The sequence below is a fragment of the Tachypleus tridentatus genome, chromosome 4 (assembly GCF_004210375.1).
Source record: "Tachypleus tridentatus isolate NWPU-2018 chromosome 4, ASM421037v1, whole genome shotgun sequence".
Lineage (NCBI taxonomy): Eukaryota > Metazoa > Arthropoda > Merostomata > Xiphosura > Limulidae > Tachypleus > Tachypleus tridentatus.
The window spans coordinates 50,028,589-50,044,156 of NC_134828.1; the positions used below are offsets into that span (position 1 = coordinate 50,028,589).

Below are 15,568 nucleotides of genomic sequence, written 5' to 3' on the forward strand. Positions count from 1 at the left end.
GTCGTAACGACGGCAAGAAAATAAAATGTGGCTTATTGTGATCTAAGTGTTACATAGATTACACACTGGTGCATTAGTTCCAGATAAAAGAAAATGATGAGTTAAAAAACTGTGACCAATGCATAGTCTAGTTAGAACAGCTTCCTCCTTCTGATCCTTACAGAAGCAAGATGACCAAAGTCCAATATAGGGTTTTATTTGGAAAAGCTTGTTTTCACGTCGCTCACTCCAAGTTCACTGCCAGCTGGCAGTATCGAGTCTTAAATACAGGACCACAGTCCACGTATGGAATAGGCACAGCAGTGATAATGCCAGAGCAGATAAATTTAGCTGCCGTGTCTGTAAGCTCCTTCCCCCGCAAATACCAACATCGCCCAGTATCCAGAAAAACTGGATAGAAGTAAATGTTAAAGAAAAATGGGCCAGACAGTTTTGAATATCGGCAAGAACATGGTATGGACCAACGTGAAGTGATTCCAGGGCCAGTAGAAAACTAAGCAAGTCAGTATAAATAGTGCAGTTTGAGTACTGCTTAGCTTTTATGTGATCCAGAGCAAGAGAAATGGCATACAGTTCAGCAGAGAACACAGAAGCTGTAGAGGGGATTTTGTGCACAACCATCGAACCGCAACAAACCATGGCAGTGCCTACAGAGTCACCAGATTTTGAACCATCCATGTAAATAGGAATGGAAAGATTGTAAGAAAGATGTTCAGTAAATAAAAGATGGTACTTCCAATCTGGAGTATCTGCTTTTCTCAGATGACTTAAAGATAGGTCACATTTGGGGACTGTAATGAGTCATGGTGGAATGGGCTGAGAAGTGGAAACTGCAATGTTATCGAAGGACAGACCCTACCGAGCATGTGCCCAAGCCCACTGGAAAGCGATGCAGTTTGAGAGTGTGGGATATCTACGGAAAGTATCCCAGGCCAAATTTGAGCCTTCTGTGCCATGTGGCAGGCAGGATTCCACCACGGACAAGGATATAGTGGAAAACGTGTTTAGGTTTTAGGAATAAATTGAGCAACTGCTTGTATAATACAGTCAGTTACTGCTGCCACACAGTTGTCTATTGATGGCTGACAAACAATGGCAGGATCAAGTTCTGTGAGAACAGTTAAATTGGGCCAGTCTGCCTGATCCAGCTTCCACCAGGGCACGCAAGTTGGGTGGCATTGACCACGACCAGTCTCTCTCAAAATGACAGGAAAATGATCACTGCCTCATGGATTACTGTCAACCCTCCATGAAGAATGGGAGAATAATGAAGGGGAGCAAACGGAGAGATCAACAGGAGTAAAGGACTTACTAGGTGCATGAAAATAAGCAGAAGAACCACTATTGAAAAGAGAAAGGTTGTGATCAGAAAGCATACACTCTACATAGCAACCCCCTACTATCAATAACAGCACTTCCCCAGAGGGGATGATGTCCATTAAAGTCCCCCAGGATGAAAAAGGGAGATGGCAACTGTTCAGTGAGAGCATCAAGGTATGATTGATCATATGTCTCTCCATGTGACAGGTAGAGAGAACAAACAGTGATGGATTGACCCAAGGAAACATGGATGGCTATGGCCTCCAAGGGTGTGTGGAGTGACAAAAATAGGTTGGGCATATGCTGATCAACCAACAGTGCCACCCCCTCCATGCACTCATCCATCACACAGCCTGTCATTTCTGTACAAAGGAAACTGCCAAAATGTGACTGTATTGGCAGGTTTCAGAAATGTTTCCTGTAAGAAAAGACATGCTGGATGGTAGGAAGCAATCAGTGTTTTGATGTCATCAAGATTAGAACGTAAACCTCAACAGTTCCATTGTATCAAGGTGGCCATTTTTAATGACGTGTAGGCGAATTGGGTGAAGAACCCTTCTGTTTATGACCACGTCTTTTTTCTAAGATGTCTATCAACCTCCATGGATCCTGCCCTGGGTTGTATGGGCAGAATTTTGTTGTTGGAAGGGGATTCCAATGACTGGAAACACAAAAGAATGATTGTTAATGTATGTATGTAAAGAACAGAAATGGGTGTTAAAGTTGATTCATCAACTTTTTTAACCATGGAAGTCAAAAGACTTTTTATTTGGTTTGAGAATGATTCTCTTGGAGGCACAGAGAGATCTGTCTGCACTCCTACTGTAGTTGTGGAACAAGGTGCAGCAGCATATGTCCAAGATGAAGCAGTGGATAGCACTTTTTGAGCCTCAGGATAAGTAATGTTGTGAATCGTTTTCAAATGTTGCACCTCTTTTTTCTTCCAACCATTTAGGGCACAAACGAAAGTAGGATAGGTTAGAGCCATTGCAATTGATGCAATGAGGGTCCATTTCACACTCATAGGCATCATGGTTCTTGCCATTACAACAAGCACACATCAAGTAACCATTACATGACATCTTTGAGTGACTTAACCTCTGACACTGGAAAGGGTTTGGAATGTACGGCCATACCCTGCAATTAAGATAACCTGCCTTCATGGTGGCAGGTAAACGTGGTGATGTAAATGTAAGAACAAGAAGGATTTTGATCAGCAATGTAACTCCATCTTTTCGAGTGGAGATACGCCTCACTGCAGAAATTCCTTGAGTGGAGAAACCAGCGAGAATCTCCGACTCGGGGATGTTCTTCAAATCCCTCTCAACAATAACTCCTCGTGATGAATTCAAAGTAGCATGAGGTGTAACTTCAATAGGTATATCCCCAATTGCCTTTGAATTCAAGTTCACTGTGTTTAGATGTAGATGTTTCCGCCAATATGTCACCAGATCGAAGCTTCTTTACTGACTTTGGAGAGCCAGCAAGTCCCTCTAATCCCTTCTGAATTAAAAAGGGAGACATTTGCCCTAAAAATTTGTCTGAAAGTAAATGCAGTATAAGAAAATGGGGAACAACATGTGGTACAGATGGTGAGGATTTGTAATTGGAGTATCCATAATAATGAAAGAGAAATTTTGTGCCCACTGACCCCACCCACCATGGAGCCCTACAGGGGAAGGCACTACAATGTCAAACAAGGATACTGCAGCAATGACAGGGTTTTGTGAGCACTATACCCAAAACACCAGCATCAGACACAATGTCCACAACACCTGTTGAGAACTTCCAACACTGGTACTTGGTTGACCCTAGCCCAAGCGGACCAGCCAACTAACCCAAGGGAGGCCACCCTAAAGTATACAGGAATTCAAGGCCAAACTGGTGTGTTAAGGTTAGACCCCTCAGCCACCAGGATCCTCTCCTCTCCTTCATGGGTTTCCACGTACGGCAAACACGTGGGTGGATGTTTAGATCCCAGAGGAGGTAAACAGAACCTTCCCTGGGAAGTCCCCTCATCACGCACAGGAATCAACACCAAGGGGACTGAGAATGATAAAGGAGCATGAGAGACAATGGTAAAAGAAGGAAAGGTTACACCAAAGGTTTGTGCTGATGTGGAAATGTCTGAGCAGTCCCAAACAGAGCCACTAGAAGCACACAACCCAGAGTGGTCTGAATAAATGAAATGACCCTGGGAAAAGATAAATAGGAGGATATTCACAAAGCTAATATCATTTCTGGTTTTAACTGAGAGTAGCTACAGCTTCTGCCAAAGGATGAGGAATGGATGATCAAAAACAGGGAAATTGTGCATTAAGATATGTAGCAAAAGCATTCACATCCTGAATTTCCCAATGAGTAAAAAACTCCCAAAACAACTGTGAATCTAACAACCACTTAGCTAGGAGAACATTATATGACAGGTATAATTGGTCCACAACCAATTTCAAGGTACCTAGAATATAACATGCTAACAAGTTGAGGTGATGATTGTGAGCTCAGCAGAGAAGATTAAAAAGTTTGGAAACAAAGAACTCATAACTGGGTACCTCTTTGCCTGGTGATATAAGACACTACCATGGAACTATTGGAGTGGACCATCACCAAATGCCTCCAAACATCTGGCAAGAAGTGAAGCAAAGCACATGAACTACATCAAGATGTTGATATGTAGGAATGATTCAGCCAGTGACTAATGACCCAAAACTTTTGGGAATTGAGCTATGGACCCCAACATAAAAGAGAAGCATCTGTAAAAAAATGACATTTCATTAAAATAAGTGGAAAAGGAACTCTAATGGTTGTATTGGCCTGATCTAACCACCAAGTGAAATCAGTTTGTAGGTGAGGAGGCAGGGCATTAGGAGCATCTAAGGAATTTTGAAAGACTCTCCACTGGTCAAATAACACCCACTAAAAGTGACACTAAATATGTAGAGTCTCTTGTACAGTGGGAGAGACCAATATACTGCAAAGGAGATGCTCCATATCCTGTAAACTATGGTAAAAAAGCTAGGCCCAACTGATGAAGGAATTGAAAAAAAATGCATCCAAATGAAACAGATACTGTGCAAGTATGAGCAATAACTTCTCAATCTTAATAAATCAAACCACTCTGGCAGCTTCCTGAAGATAAAACTGAGTATGAACAACAGATTTGACTTGAGAGGAAGCCAAGAGAAGTGAATTATCCACATAATAGTGAAAAGAAAAGACCCTGGCATGCAACAATCGAGTGAATGACCTGATTATTTGACAGGAGGCACAATGAGCAAAAGTCAAGCCACATTGGTAGAGCAAGGAACTAATAAATATGTCCTTGACAAGCAAAACAAGGGAAATGACAGAATTCCTTGGAAATGGGAGCATGTAGGTAAGCATCCAACATGTAGATTTTCATCATCCACAAATTGGAAATATAAACCCATTGAATGGTTAAGTAAGACTCCATTGTGAATTTGTGTATAATGAACATATGGGAGTAAAAAACCAACAGAAAAGGTTCCCCAAGTTCTATGGCTTCATTCCAAATTAAGTTGCCTTGTTACTGAGAAGATTATATGAGGGGGGAGGTCAGGATTTCCACATTCTCATCCTCCCTGTAAACACTCCAAAAGCAGACATAACAGCATACCTTTCAAACTATGAGTGCATAGTGATAATTCCAAACATGAAACAAAAAATATATAAAAAAGTAAGAAAAGTTGGAAAAACCAACCTTTCACAATTCAAAAACATGAAAAATTAAAGAATAACAAAGTCTGTAGTATAAAGGAAAATGTCAACAAATTTTTGTGAACAAAAAAAATCTGCACAGTATTATAGCAAACTGAGCAGTGGTTAACAAGTATGGAGAAGGAGTTCATTACAATATGGGTTGTGTTGCAATTCTATTGAAGAGCAACTGCATAAGCCATTTCCATGTGGAAATGCAGAAATGGAAGATGAAAGGCTAGTGAAGATAATTAAAAATTTGTACCAACAGAGGGTAATACTAAACAAGAAAAGCTATTTTTGTGAAAGGAAATAAGATACAGTATAGGTAGACTGATTCCAAAAATGCAGTCACTATGTTTTTCTAATTATAAAAAAACAAATGCACATTTGTTGTCCTTCAAACACTCAAATAAACCATAAATTAAAAAAACTGCAGTATGCAGATGAGAAAAAGGAAGGCAATTTAACATGTTCCCATCCAAATGAAAAAAAAAATCATTGTCTTCTTCAAAACCATGCATTATTGTCATATATTGATGCAAGTAAAAACAAATCTCATAAAGTTAAATGATGAGAATTAAATAAGTTTTGTTAACACTTTAACGTGATGATATGAGCTGGATAATACTTAAAAAAATTACTGTCACTGACTATTACACTTTTTCACTAATAATTAAACATATGTTCACTTTTAACTATTCTAGTTATGTTATTCTCTGCATTTATTTAAAATGTAAAACTTGGATGCAAGGAGAATGTATTTAGCACCTTTTTGAACTACTAAACTCTACATTTTACACTTACATATTGCTATACAGAACTTAATAAATTTTAGGGTAGGGTAGAACTTACTGCTAAATAACTTATTTCATTCTATCCTATAGACAACATAATAATTTCATCCAACTATATTTGGAAATTTAAAGAATTATAAGGCTCTCAAGCCAGATAACATTTTCCCATGGGTTTTTAAGAAGGTTAATGATTGAACATATGAGCCACTTGCTACTATTTTTTTTTGTATGTCATTGAATGGTGGTTAGGTCTGAGAATTACAAGTTTGCTAATACAACTACACTTTTGAAGAGAGATAACACAAAGTACCCAATAGTAACAGGTCTATTAGCCTTAGATATGCGTTGGGAAAAGTTTTTGAAAGTCTGATGAAAGATGTTTTGCAACATCATTTAACAAAGTTTAAAATTTGTTTTGGATAGTCAATACATCTCTTCTTGAAGAAAATTTTGCTTAACTAATCTTTTGATATTTTTAAATGAGATTACTTGTGTAGATGAGAGTAAGGGTTTGAAGTTGGTATATCAAGATTTTTATAAAGCATTTGACAAGAGATCACTTAAAAAGTGTGTTAAAAATCATGAGGAAAAAATTGGCTCATTGGATGAAAAAATGGCTGAATGAAAGGAAGCAGAGAGTTACTATAAGTAGAATTCAGTAAAACAGAACCAATGTCATAAGTGAGGATATCGGAGGTCATTGTTAAGGCCTTTGCTCTTTGTTGCTGATAATAATGGCACAAATGAAGGAACAGTCACAACAAATTACTGATGATATTAAAGTATTAGGTATAGCTGGTTGTAAGAAGAATGTTGTTGTCTTACAAAAGGATTCAGATCCTTTGATTAGTTGGGTAAATTAATTACTATGCTGTCTATTAAGATATTACAAAAAGCAATCTACATGCTCTCTGTAAAACCTGTTACATTGATTAATTTATTAGTAACTTTTAAATCTGAAAATGTAATACAACTTTTCGCAGATATAAAGACAAAATTTCACACTTTAAAACATTTAAAGTACTACACAAATTTAAACATCTTGGATGTAGTTTTAGGTATATAGATTCAACCACAAGATGCTAATTTGTAAATTAAATGAAATAAAGTATATGAGATCAAAGTGTCTTTATTTAATAAATAATAAGCTAAAACTCACAGAAGTACTGTCAGCATAACTAATACTTTATATGTTATATGTTCAAAGCATAATCAATAACTTGTCAAAATGTTTCTCATAATGGCAAAAGAACAAGCTGAGAGGTAATGGTGCTAGCCTTGATCCCACTGTAATTTTGCCATCCGAGAAACAAACCACTTCATAATTACACACACAAATATTATAAACTATGGGTCTAACTGGATAACTTCTTTTGTATTCATATAGAGATTTACATAAAATACCAGTGTGACTTCCTGACTACCTTATCCAAAAATATCCTTCTCGTGTTAAATAAAAATGATTTGCCAAATAATGATAGATAACATCATGTACAACTATATGGATAGAGTTAAAAATTACAAAGTGAAATGTATGTTGTGATGCATGTCTTGAACATTATCATATAGAGGTAAGCATACATTAAACAATAAAATTTAATTATTTAAGTTCTTGTAAGGAGCTTATCGACTGACTTATTTAATAGTTTTGGAGCCTTAAAATAAAACTTTTTCAGATATAAAAGGAAGAAATGCACATTTAAGAACAAAGTGTTATAAAATTTAAAAGCCTTGAACATAATTTTTAGGCATCTCTAGTCAACCATTTGATAAATAAAAATTCAAGTATACAAGATTACATGTTAAGAAAATGTTACAAAATCATACATTAAAACATGTAAATTTCTAGCTGGAGAATGTGGTGAAAGTTCATATGTATCAATACTCTAGTGCCAAACAAATTTACTGCTCTCTGTAGTATATTTCTATTAGTTAGATTGCTTTAATTCAAACTAAGCTTGTTGTTTACAAAAAATATGTTAAACATACATGTACCTCATTTTCATTGAAGATATCTAAGAAGTCATTTATAACTTCCTCAAACTTGTTGCCCTAACCTTCTCAGATCCAAATCATCCCAGTTCAAATTTTTTGTTTTTTGGTAAACATAATACTTTAAACCTATAACTTTTTGCATACTTTGTTAAAATAATTTTCAGGATGTTGTAATAATTATTACCATAAAAGGTGGATAACATGATTTGGATTAGTTTTCAGCCAAAGAAACAAGTGTTAATGAATGATGTTACCACCCAATGAGTAAATCAGGATTTACGGATTTAAGAAGTTTACAGAATACCTTTGTTTTGTTGATGACGAGAATTTATTATTCTGTTTTTTGTTACAAGAAATATAATTGATATATGGCTGGTATTTTAGTTTTTCCAGTGATTCTTAAAAAAATATCATAAATTGAAGCTCTATAATTAAGCATTTTTCTCATTTAAAATGCTTTCTTCTAAGTTTTACTTTTGGTATTTCCATGCACACAAAACATGCTTCATGTTATTTTATTGCACTTACCTAACAACTGATACACAAAAATCCCAAAAGTTATTTCAAATTAACATTACTGAAATGAGTTTATATGTTACAATAATGATACTTGCTCTTCTAGGCATAGTGTGCCCTTTTCAGACAGAATCATAGTTTCTTTAAATGGCTCCAAATTTGCCGAGTTCTTCGTATGGAGAAATTTATTTAAAGAGCTGAGGCTAACTGATCCATTCAGGTGGGCATGAACTTCCTGTGTAAACAATAAAAGTTGACACTATCACAACTTATGTCTTTCTTATATTTGTTTGTTAGAATTCATTTAAATTCACTTTACAAAATTAATCTACTGTATTGGGAAAATGTTAAATTAATAAAATTCTTATTTCTTACACACTGTATATCTAAACAAAGAATGGAACTGAAGGCCTTAAACATAAGATAATGGCTGGCATACACAGATCCTTCAAAATATTAAAAATAATCATCAGTAAAGTTACATTTTTTGCACAAGTTTTCATTACTTGATGAAAAAAACAAAAAACTTTCAAAATCAAAATTGCTGACACTGTTTTACTTAATAAAGAGTCAATAACAGAAAGAAAAATAATATATCACTGCATAAAATAAATAATATACTGTTAAGTTCAAACAACATACTTGTAAAGCAGTCCCACAGTGTTTGTATTAATAGATTTTCAGTATACAAAATAAAAACTTATTAATGTTTCTGGTTTGAAAATGTTATTTTGTTACTTGGTGGATTAATCATATTAAAGTTACTCAGGCATTAAATTGCTGCAGTAAACAAATGATAATCTTCATCACAATAACTCATCTCATAATCATCATAGGGACTTACACAGCTGTTAGCACTGGTTGATCATGGATATGAACATAAGTATCAACCATGATTATTAGACATAGATAGCTGTCAATCCTAGATGTTTAATTTAGGAAAAATTAAAAAAATATATCTACAGCACAGTTAAAGAGCCCATTTTTTTTCTACTATTACAATTATTTAAGTCCCACCATGTCTGAGGAATCATTACAGTGGATCTCAGGTAGAAAATTGGTAAATCTTTTCTAACACCTTTTTTGTTTGTTATATACATCTCATATTTTAGAAGCTTTTCCTCAAAGTGGTTAGAAATGAACTTACTTTACTGTTTTTTGCAATTACTTTATTATGATGACTAACACCTCATTTGTGAGATATGATTAGTTTTTCCTTGTAAAATTTTTGGAACATAAAGTAGTTGAAAATGTGGAATCTATTTTGACTCATAACTTAACAGTTTCCTGTTAACTCTAACTTAACCAAAGTACAAGATTTATTTATCACTCTTCGCAAACACGAGACTGAGAACCTGAGTTTCATGCTAAATGAGCAAGTGTTGCTAGCATTCTCAATAAAATCACAACCAACAACGTGCAAGACCTTAATAGCATCAGCAAGTTTAAGCAATTTATTGACTATTCCTTTATCTATGTCACTGACTATAAACCCTTTTGCAAGACAGTTTATTGCAACAATATTACTGAAATAACACCAAATCTAGAGAGCTACAGTGTATGAGTGAAGTGAGAAGTTACTGTTCATCGATTCCTCCAAAAGAAGTCTAAAGTGTTTTCTCTTTTACACGGTAACATATACACATTTATTCCTATTGCTTATTCTATTCATTTAAAGGAAATATATAAAAATCTCAAACTTCTTAATAAGGTAAAATACAAAGAACATTGTTGGATATTTTATGGAGGCTTAAAAAGCCTTTGTATCTTATTGAGTCAAAAATCTAAATATATAAAGTTTCAATGTATTTTTTGTTTGAATTGGACAGCAGAGCACAAAATCAACACTGGATAAAGAAGCAACGAGAACACAGAATCAAAATGTAACCAGGTTCGAAAAACACTGAATGTGAAAGTTTAGTTGACAACAAAAGTACTATTACCTTTACTTCACATAACACTGGGCTTAATGAAGCAGTGGAAAGACCTTAAACAAGGATTGCAACTGTTTCAAGTATCTATGTGGGCAACTCTCAGCTCTTTCAGAAACAAACCTTAATGGGATTCTTCTTGGGCCTCAGATTAGGGTATAATAAAATAATAATGAAGGAAGCTGAAAAAGAAGTGTGGATTGCCTTTAAAAGTTGTTATTGACAAATGTTAGGAAACAACAATGGCCCAAATTAAAAAATAGTGTCAATAACATACTTGAAAAATTCAAACAGTTGAGTTGTAATATAAGTATGAAAATTCACTTACACTCACTCACATACTATTTCCTGATAATCTTGATGTTGTCAGTGAAGAATATAGAGAGATTTCATCAAGGCATCAAGGAAATAAAGAGATATCAAGGAAGGTGGAACATCACCATGATGGCCGATCACTGCTTGTCAATGAAATAGATGCTCCAGAAACAAGTAAAACACAACTAGTAACTGCGACTAAAAGATGTATATTTCACACACACACACAAAATCAGAATGAATATGGATGCGTTTTCGTTTGATTCAGTTGTATTAACATTAAACTACAACAGCCAAGGCTGTCTGCAGTTTAAACAAGTACGTTAATAATGAGTACTATTTACGACACTTAATTATAATTTAATTATTATAATCTAAACTAATAACAACATTCTATATATACAGTGTACATTAATCCTTAAATGAGCGACCATCACCAATTGATGCTACTACCTATAACATACTATATATACTACCCTGTTTAAGTTAATTTAAGAAAGATTACCAATTTTGGAAGTTTCCGAACAAATGCATCTGTAGGCCAACAAATATTATGCTCATTTCTTTCCATTTCAGACACCACTAACATATAGAATAAAAAAAAAAAACAGGCATGTATTAAATTATGCACACTCGTTTATACTTTATACTGTTATAATTCACGGTTTTAAGTCACAAGGTACGTTTTGCATATTCCAACCATAGTTGCGTATGTAACGCCTACCACAATCAGGTTTACATATACATAATAAACTATACACTTCATCGTTTAAAAAATATTTCTGTCCCTCATTGGTGGCCCGGCATGGCCAAGCGCGTAAGGCGAGCGACTCGTAATCCGAGGGCCTCTAGTCTTACAGTGCTAAATTAGGGACGGCTAGCACAGATAGCCCTCGAGTAGCTTTGTGCGAAATTCCAAAACCCTCATTGGTACAACGGTAAGTCTATGGATTTACAACGCTAAAATCAAGGGTTTGTTTCCTCTCGGTGGACTTACCAAATGGCCTAATATAGCTTTACTTTAAGAAAACACACAGACACAAATATTCCTTCCCAGATAATACACATACTAGAATAAAATATATATTACTTTTAAGGATGACAGGAGGGCATTATGTGCTAATTGTCCATGATCACGCACATATCAAACAATTGTGGCAACTACTTAAGGTGTAGAAGAAACTGACATATATTAAATGTCATCATTGTGGATATCAGTCCAGCACCCAGAATGTTTGAGAGGGTTTCTAATTAGTGAGGTTAAAAGCCAATATATTGTACGAATATTACATGAAATATAACTTAACTGTATGATCGTTCACATAAAATTCATAGATATCCTAGGAAAATTAAACAAATCACCATTCTGTTGTAATACTGCATGGAGAACTAAACCTAAATTAGCATAATAATTTATGCTTTACTGTAGTAAACTACGGTAATGTTTACATGCAGAGTAGCTATCAATTGTTAACTTATACTGCTAACTAGCTGAAGTACCCATCCACAAAACAAAAGTTATGTAAATATGTGATTAATGAAACGTAATGTTTGAACATGTAAATTTGTTTCACTTGTACATAATTGTAAAAAAAGCGTATATAAAACCTTCAAAACATTAAATGTGAAACCACAAATTTGCAGGTATCTCTGCATGGACTCAACAAACCTTAATGTCAAATTCGGTGCAGAACTATCGAGATGGGACGAATTAATGGTACAAACACTAATCAAAATCACAAAACTGAAAATATGTATTTCCCATGGATCCAATTACCTCTCATACCAAACTTCAAGAAGATCTATCCACATAAGGTGAAATAGTGGTGAAAAAAAAAACACCTGTAAAAACCACAAAATGCAAAATTAAAATTTTGTATGCACCTCCAGATGGACGTATGGAACCTCCATACCAGCTTTGTTGAATATCCATCCACCCACACCCAGCAAACTAGTTACAAAGGCATACAACAGACATTACTATTATATTTATTTATATAGACTTAAACAGTTTTGTGCAACAATATTATAATAGCTATTTCAATCATTGGCGATCACATACTTCGAAGTACACTTCTGGCCAAAATCTTGAGGCTAATGAACATAAAGAATATGTATTTTGCGTTGTTAGACTCAACCACATATTTAAGTAGAACTTCAAAGGATGACAATAAGAAAAGGGAAAATACAAATAAAAAAGTTTTTTTTTTAAGATTTAATAGGGAAAATGTGAACACTATGAAATTAGCCTAAATACTAGCTGGTCAAAAGTTTAAGACCATACCAAAAAGAAGCCCTAAACAGGATAGGAAATTGTGCTTTTCTGATTAGAAAAAATTAACCTGGATGGTCCAGATGGCTTCCAACGTTACTGGCACGATAAGGATATCCCACAGGAGACATTTTGTACACGACACAGTGGAGGAGGTTCCATCATGATCTGGAGTGCTTTCTCCTTCCACGGAACAATGGAGCTTCAGGTTATACAGGGGCATCAAACAGCAGCTGGCTACATTGGCATGTTGGAGAGAGCATCCTTATTGTCTGAAGGCCCTCGCTTGTGTGAAAATGACTGGATCTTTCAGCAGGACAACGCTGCAATCCACAATGCCCGCAGGACAAAGGACTTTTTTTCATGGCGAATAATGTGATTCTTTTGGACCATCCAGCGTGTTCGCCCGAACTGAACCCCATTGAAAATGTTTGTGGGTGGATGGCAAGGGAAGTTTATAGAAATGGACATCAATTCCAAACAGTGCATGACCTTCGTGAATCCATCTTTACCACTTGGAATAACATTCCAGCCAGCCTTCTGCAAACGCTTATATCGACCATACTAAAGCAAATGTTTGCAGTTATTCGCAATGACGGCCGTGCAACTCACTGCTGAGACCTGTTGTTGGGCATTTTCTACCCTGTTTAGGACTTCTTTTTGGTATAGTCTTAAACTTTTGACCAGCTAGTATTTAGGCTCATTTCATAGTGTTCACATTTTCCCTATTAAATGGTAAAAAAGTTTTTTATTTTTATTTTCCCTTTTCTTATTTTCATCTTCCGAAGCTCTACTCGCATAAGTGGTTGTGTCTAACAACGCAAAATGCATATTTTTTCTTTATGTTCATTGGTCTTAAGATTTTGGCCAGCAGTATATGTACTACTGAAATAGCATGTTAGTATTCTCCATTATACTAGAGTGTTTTTTTTTTTTCATAAATAACTTATATACATTTTTAATGTTACAAGCAGTGTTATAATTATAGCTCATTTTTGCTTCGGTTTGTGTATACCTTAGCTAATTATTCAACCTGTGGATGAATAATTTCGGGCCTGTACTCAAGAAGTATAAAAAAAAATCCATCTTGCCTTCCATGATGATTCTTCATCAAAAATATCAGAATTTGGCAAATCTTCCTTGTAAAAATCACTTGTGTGTCTGATATCAGAAATAGAAAATTCTTATATAAGTTTTGATGGTATATGTTACTGGTTTGCCATTAATGTGTATCAAATCTGGAGAAATGATTATTGATAATCTGGTCAACAAAAAGAATGGTTACTGTTTTCTTTAAGTAATCTTTCAAGGAACTATATTTGTACGCTAGACTTTTCGTTGACCAATTCATAAGATATTAACGTTAATATTATTACTGCTGTGTTTGAAAATACCATTTGAATAATTATCTACGGTCACTCTTAATGAAGTCAGTTCTCCAGCATTGTTCTACTAGGTTTGTTTGTTTTGGAATTTCACACAAAGCTATTCGAGGGCTATCTGTGCTAGCCGTCCCTAATTTAATAGTGTAAGACTAGAGGGAAGGCAACTAGTCATCACCACCCACCGCCAACTCTTGGGCTACTCTTTTACCAACGAATAGTGGGATTGACTGTCACATTATAACGTCCCCACGGCTGGGAGGGCAAGCATGTTTGGCGCAACCGGGATACGAATCCGCGACCCTCAGATTACAAGTCGCATGCCTTAACATGCTTGGCCATGCCGGGCCATGTTCTACTAGGAAAACGTCAGAAACAACATTTTGGTTTGAATCTTGGAAATTTATAGAAATTTAATTCAAGTAATAAATAGAATGCTGTAAAGCTGTTAAATAAAAAACAAATTCAAAATATTCTGCTATCCAGTACATTTAGATAAACAAAAGAATTTTCACGCACGTAGAATGGGGATTTCGGCCGAGATCCAATTTTTGTGTTGTAATAAAATTATACTTACATAGTTACAGCACAATTATTTATGGTATTTAACGTTTTCTACACAGTCTGCATTTTTATGATGAAGTTTTAACAGCTTTTAGCTTGAAACAGTTGCATACAATAACTTCTGTTTACACTTTGTTATTGGAATCTCGAAGCTGTAGTGGTACTGTTAGGTTTGTAGGCCGGAATCTTTAGATTAGAAGTCTGTGGCTTGTTGGCGATAATTTACAAATAGCAACATAGACCCTTGTTTTAAAATAATGTATTAAAACAAGACAAACTTATATACGAATTTTCGTTATCCTGTTGATTATCACAGTTGAATCTAGAGCTTTAAATAACTGTCAAAGTCCACAGAGGTTGGTTTAGTTAGTTCACGCGGGAAGTTATTGTGTATAGAGATGATAATTTTGGAATACAGAGTAGAAGTAGTAGTAAGTAGTAATAGTGAATTTCTGGTCATCATGAATAATTTTGAAACGTTGAATGATAGTTGGGCTGTTGAAGATAAGAAAAATCATGTCTGTACTCAGGGAGAGTCGGCTGACCGCCCTATTTTTGTGATGTAAAACAAAATATGCTAATATAGTTATACCGCATCTGCTTTTTCTACAAAGCCTATATTTTTCTTACGAAGAAAACAAGATGTTTTTCTAATGTTTCTATACCTCTTTAGGACAGGCCCCATATGCTGGCTGACTGCTTAAAGCGTGCTTAGGTGTACCAAATATAATTATTTTTTTGAAACTCTTTGACACATTG

General features: G+C 35.1%; 1 protein-coding gene across 12 annotated transcripts in view; it reads right to left on the reverse strand.

The window, feature by feature from the left end:
- LOC143249100 (N6-Methyl-AMP deaminase-like) overlaps nt 1-11,807 on the reverse strand; it is a 42,127-nt gene extending 30,320 nt beyond the window's left edge. For 2 of the 12 annotated variants that reach the window (XR_013027525.1, XM_076498373.1), the window contains exons 1-2: nt 11,097-11,534; nt 8,444-8,580 (exon numbers count right to left, since the gene is read on the reverse strand). Coding sequence is in view for 9 of the 12 variants with exons in the window: in XM_076498373.1 (XP_076354488.1) it covers nt 8,444-8,580; nt 11,097-11,180 (221 nt within the window). In the remaining 3 variants the exon portion in view is untranslated. Of the gene's footprint in view, nt 1-8,443; nt 8,581-10,288; nt 10,459-10,604; nt 10,790-11,096; nt 11,548-11,681 lie in introns of those variants that run through there. The other 10 variants (XM_076498370.1, XM_076498368.1, XM_076498367.1 and 7 more) reach the window with 10 other exon arrangements.
- Nucleotides 11,808-15,568: the final 3,761 nt, after the last annotated feature.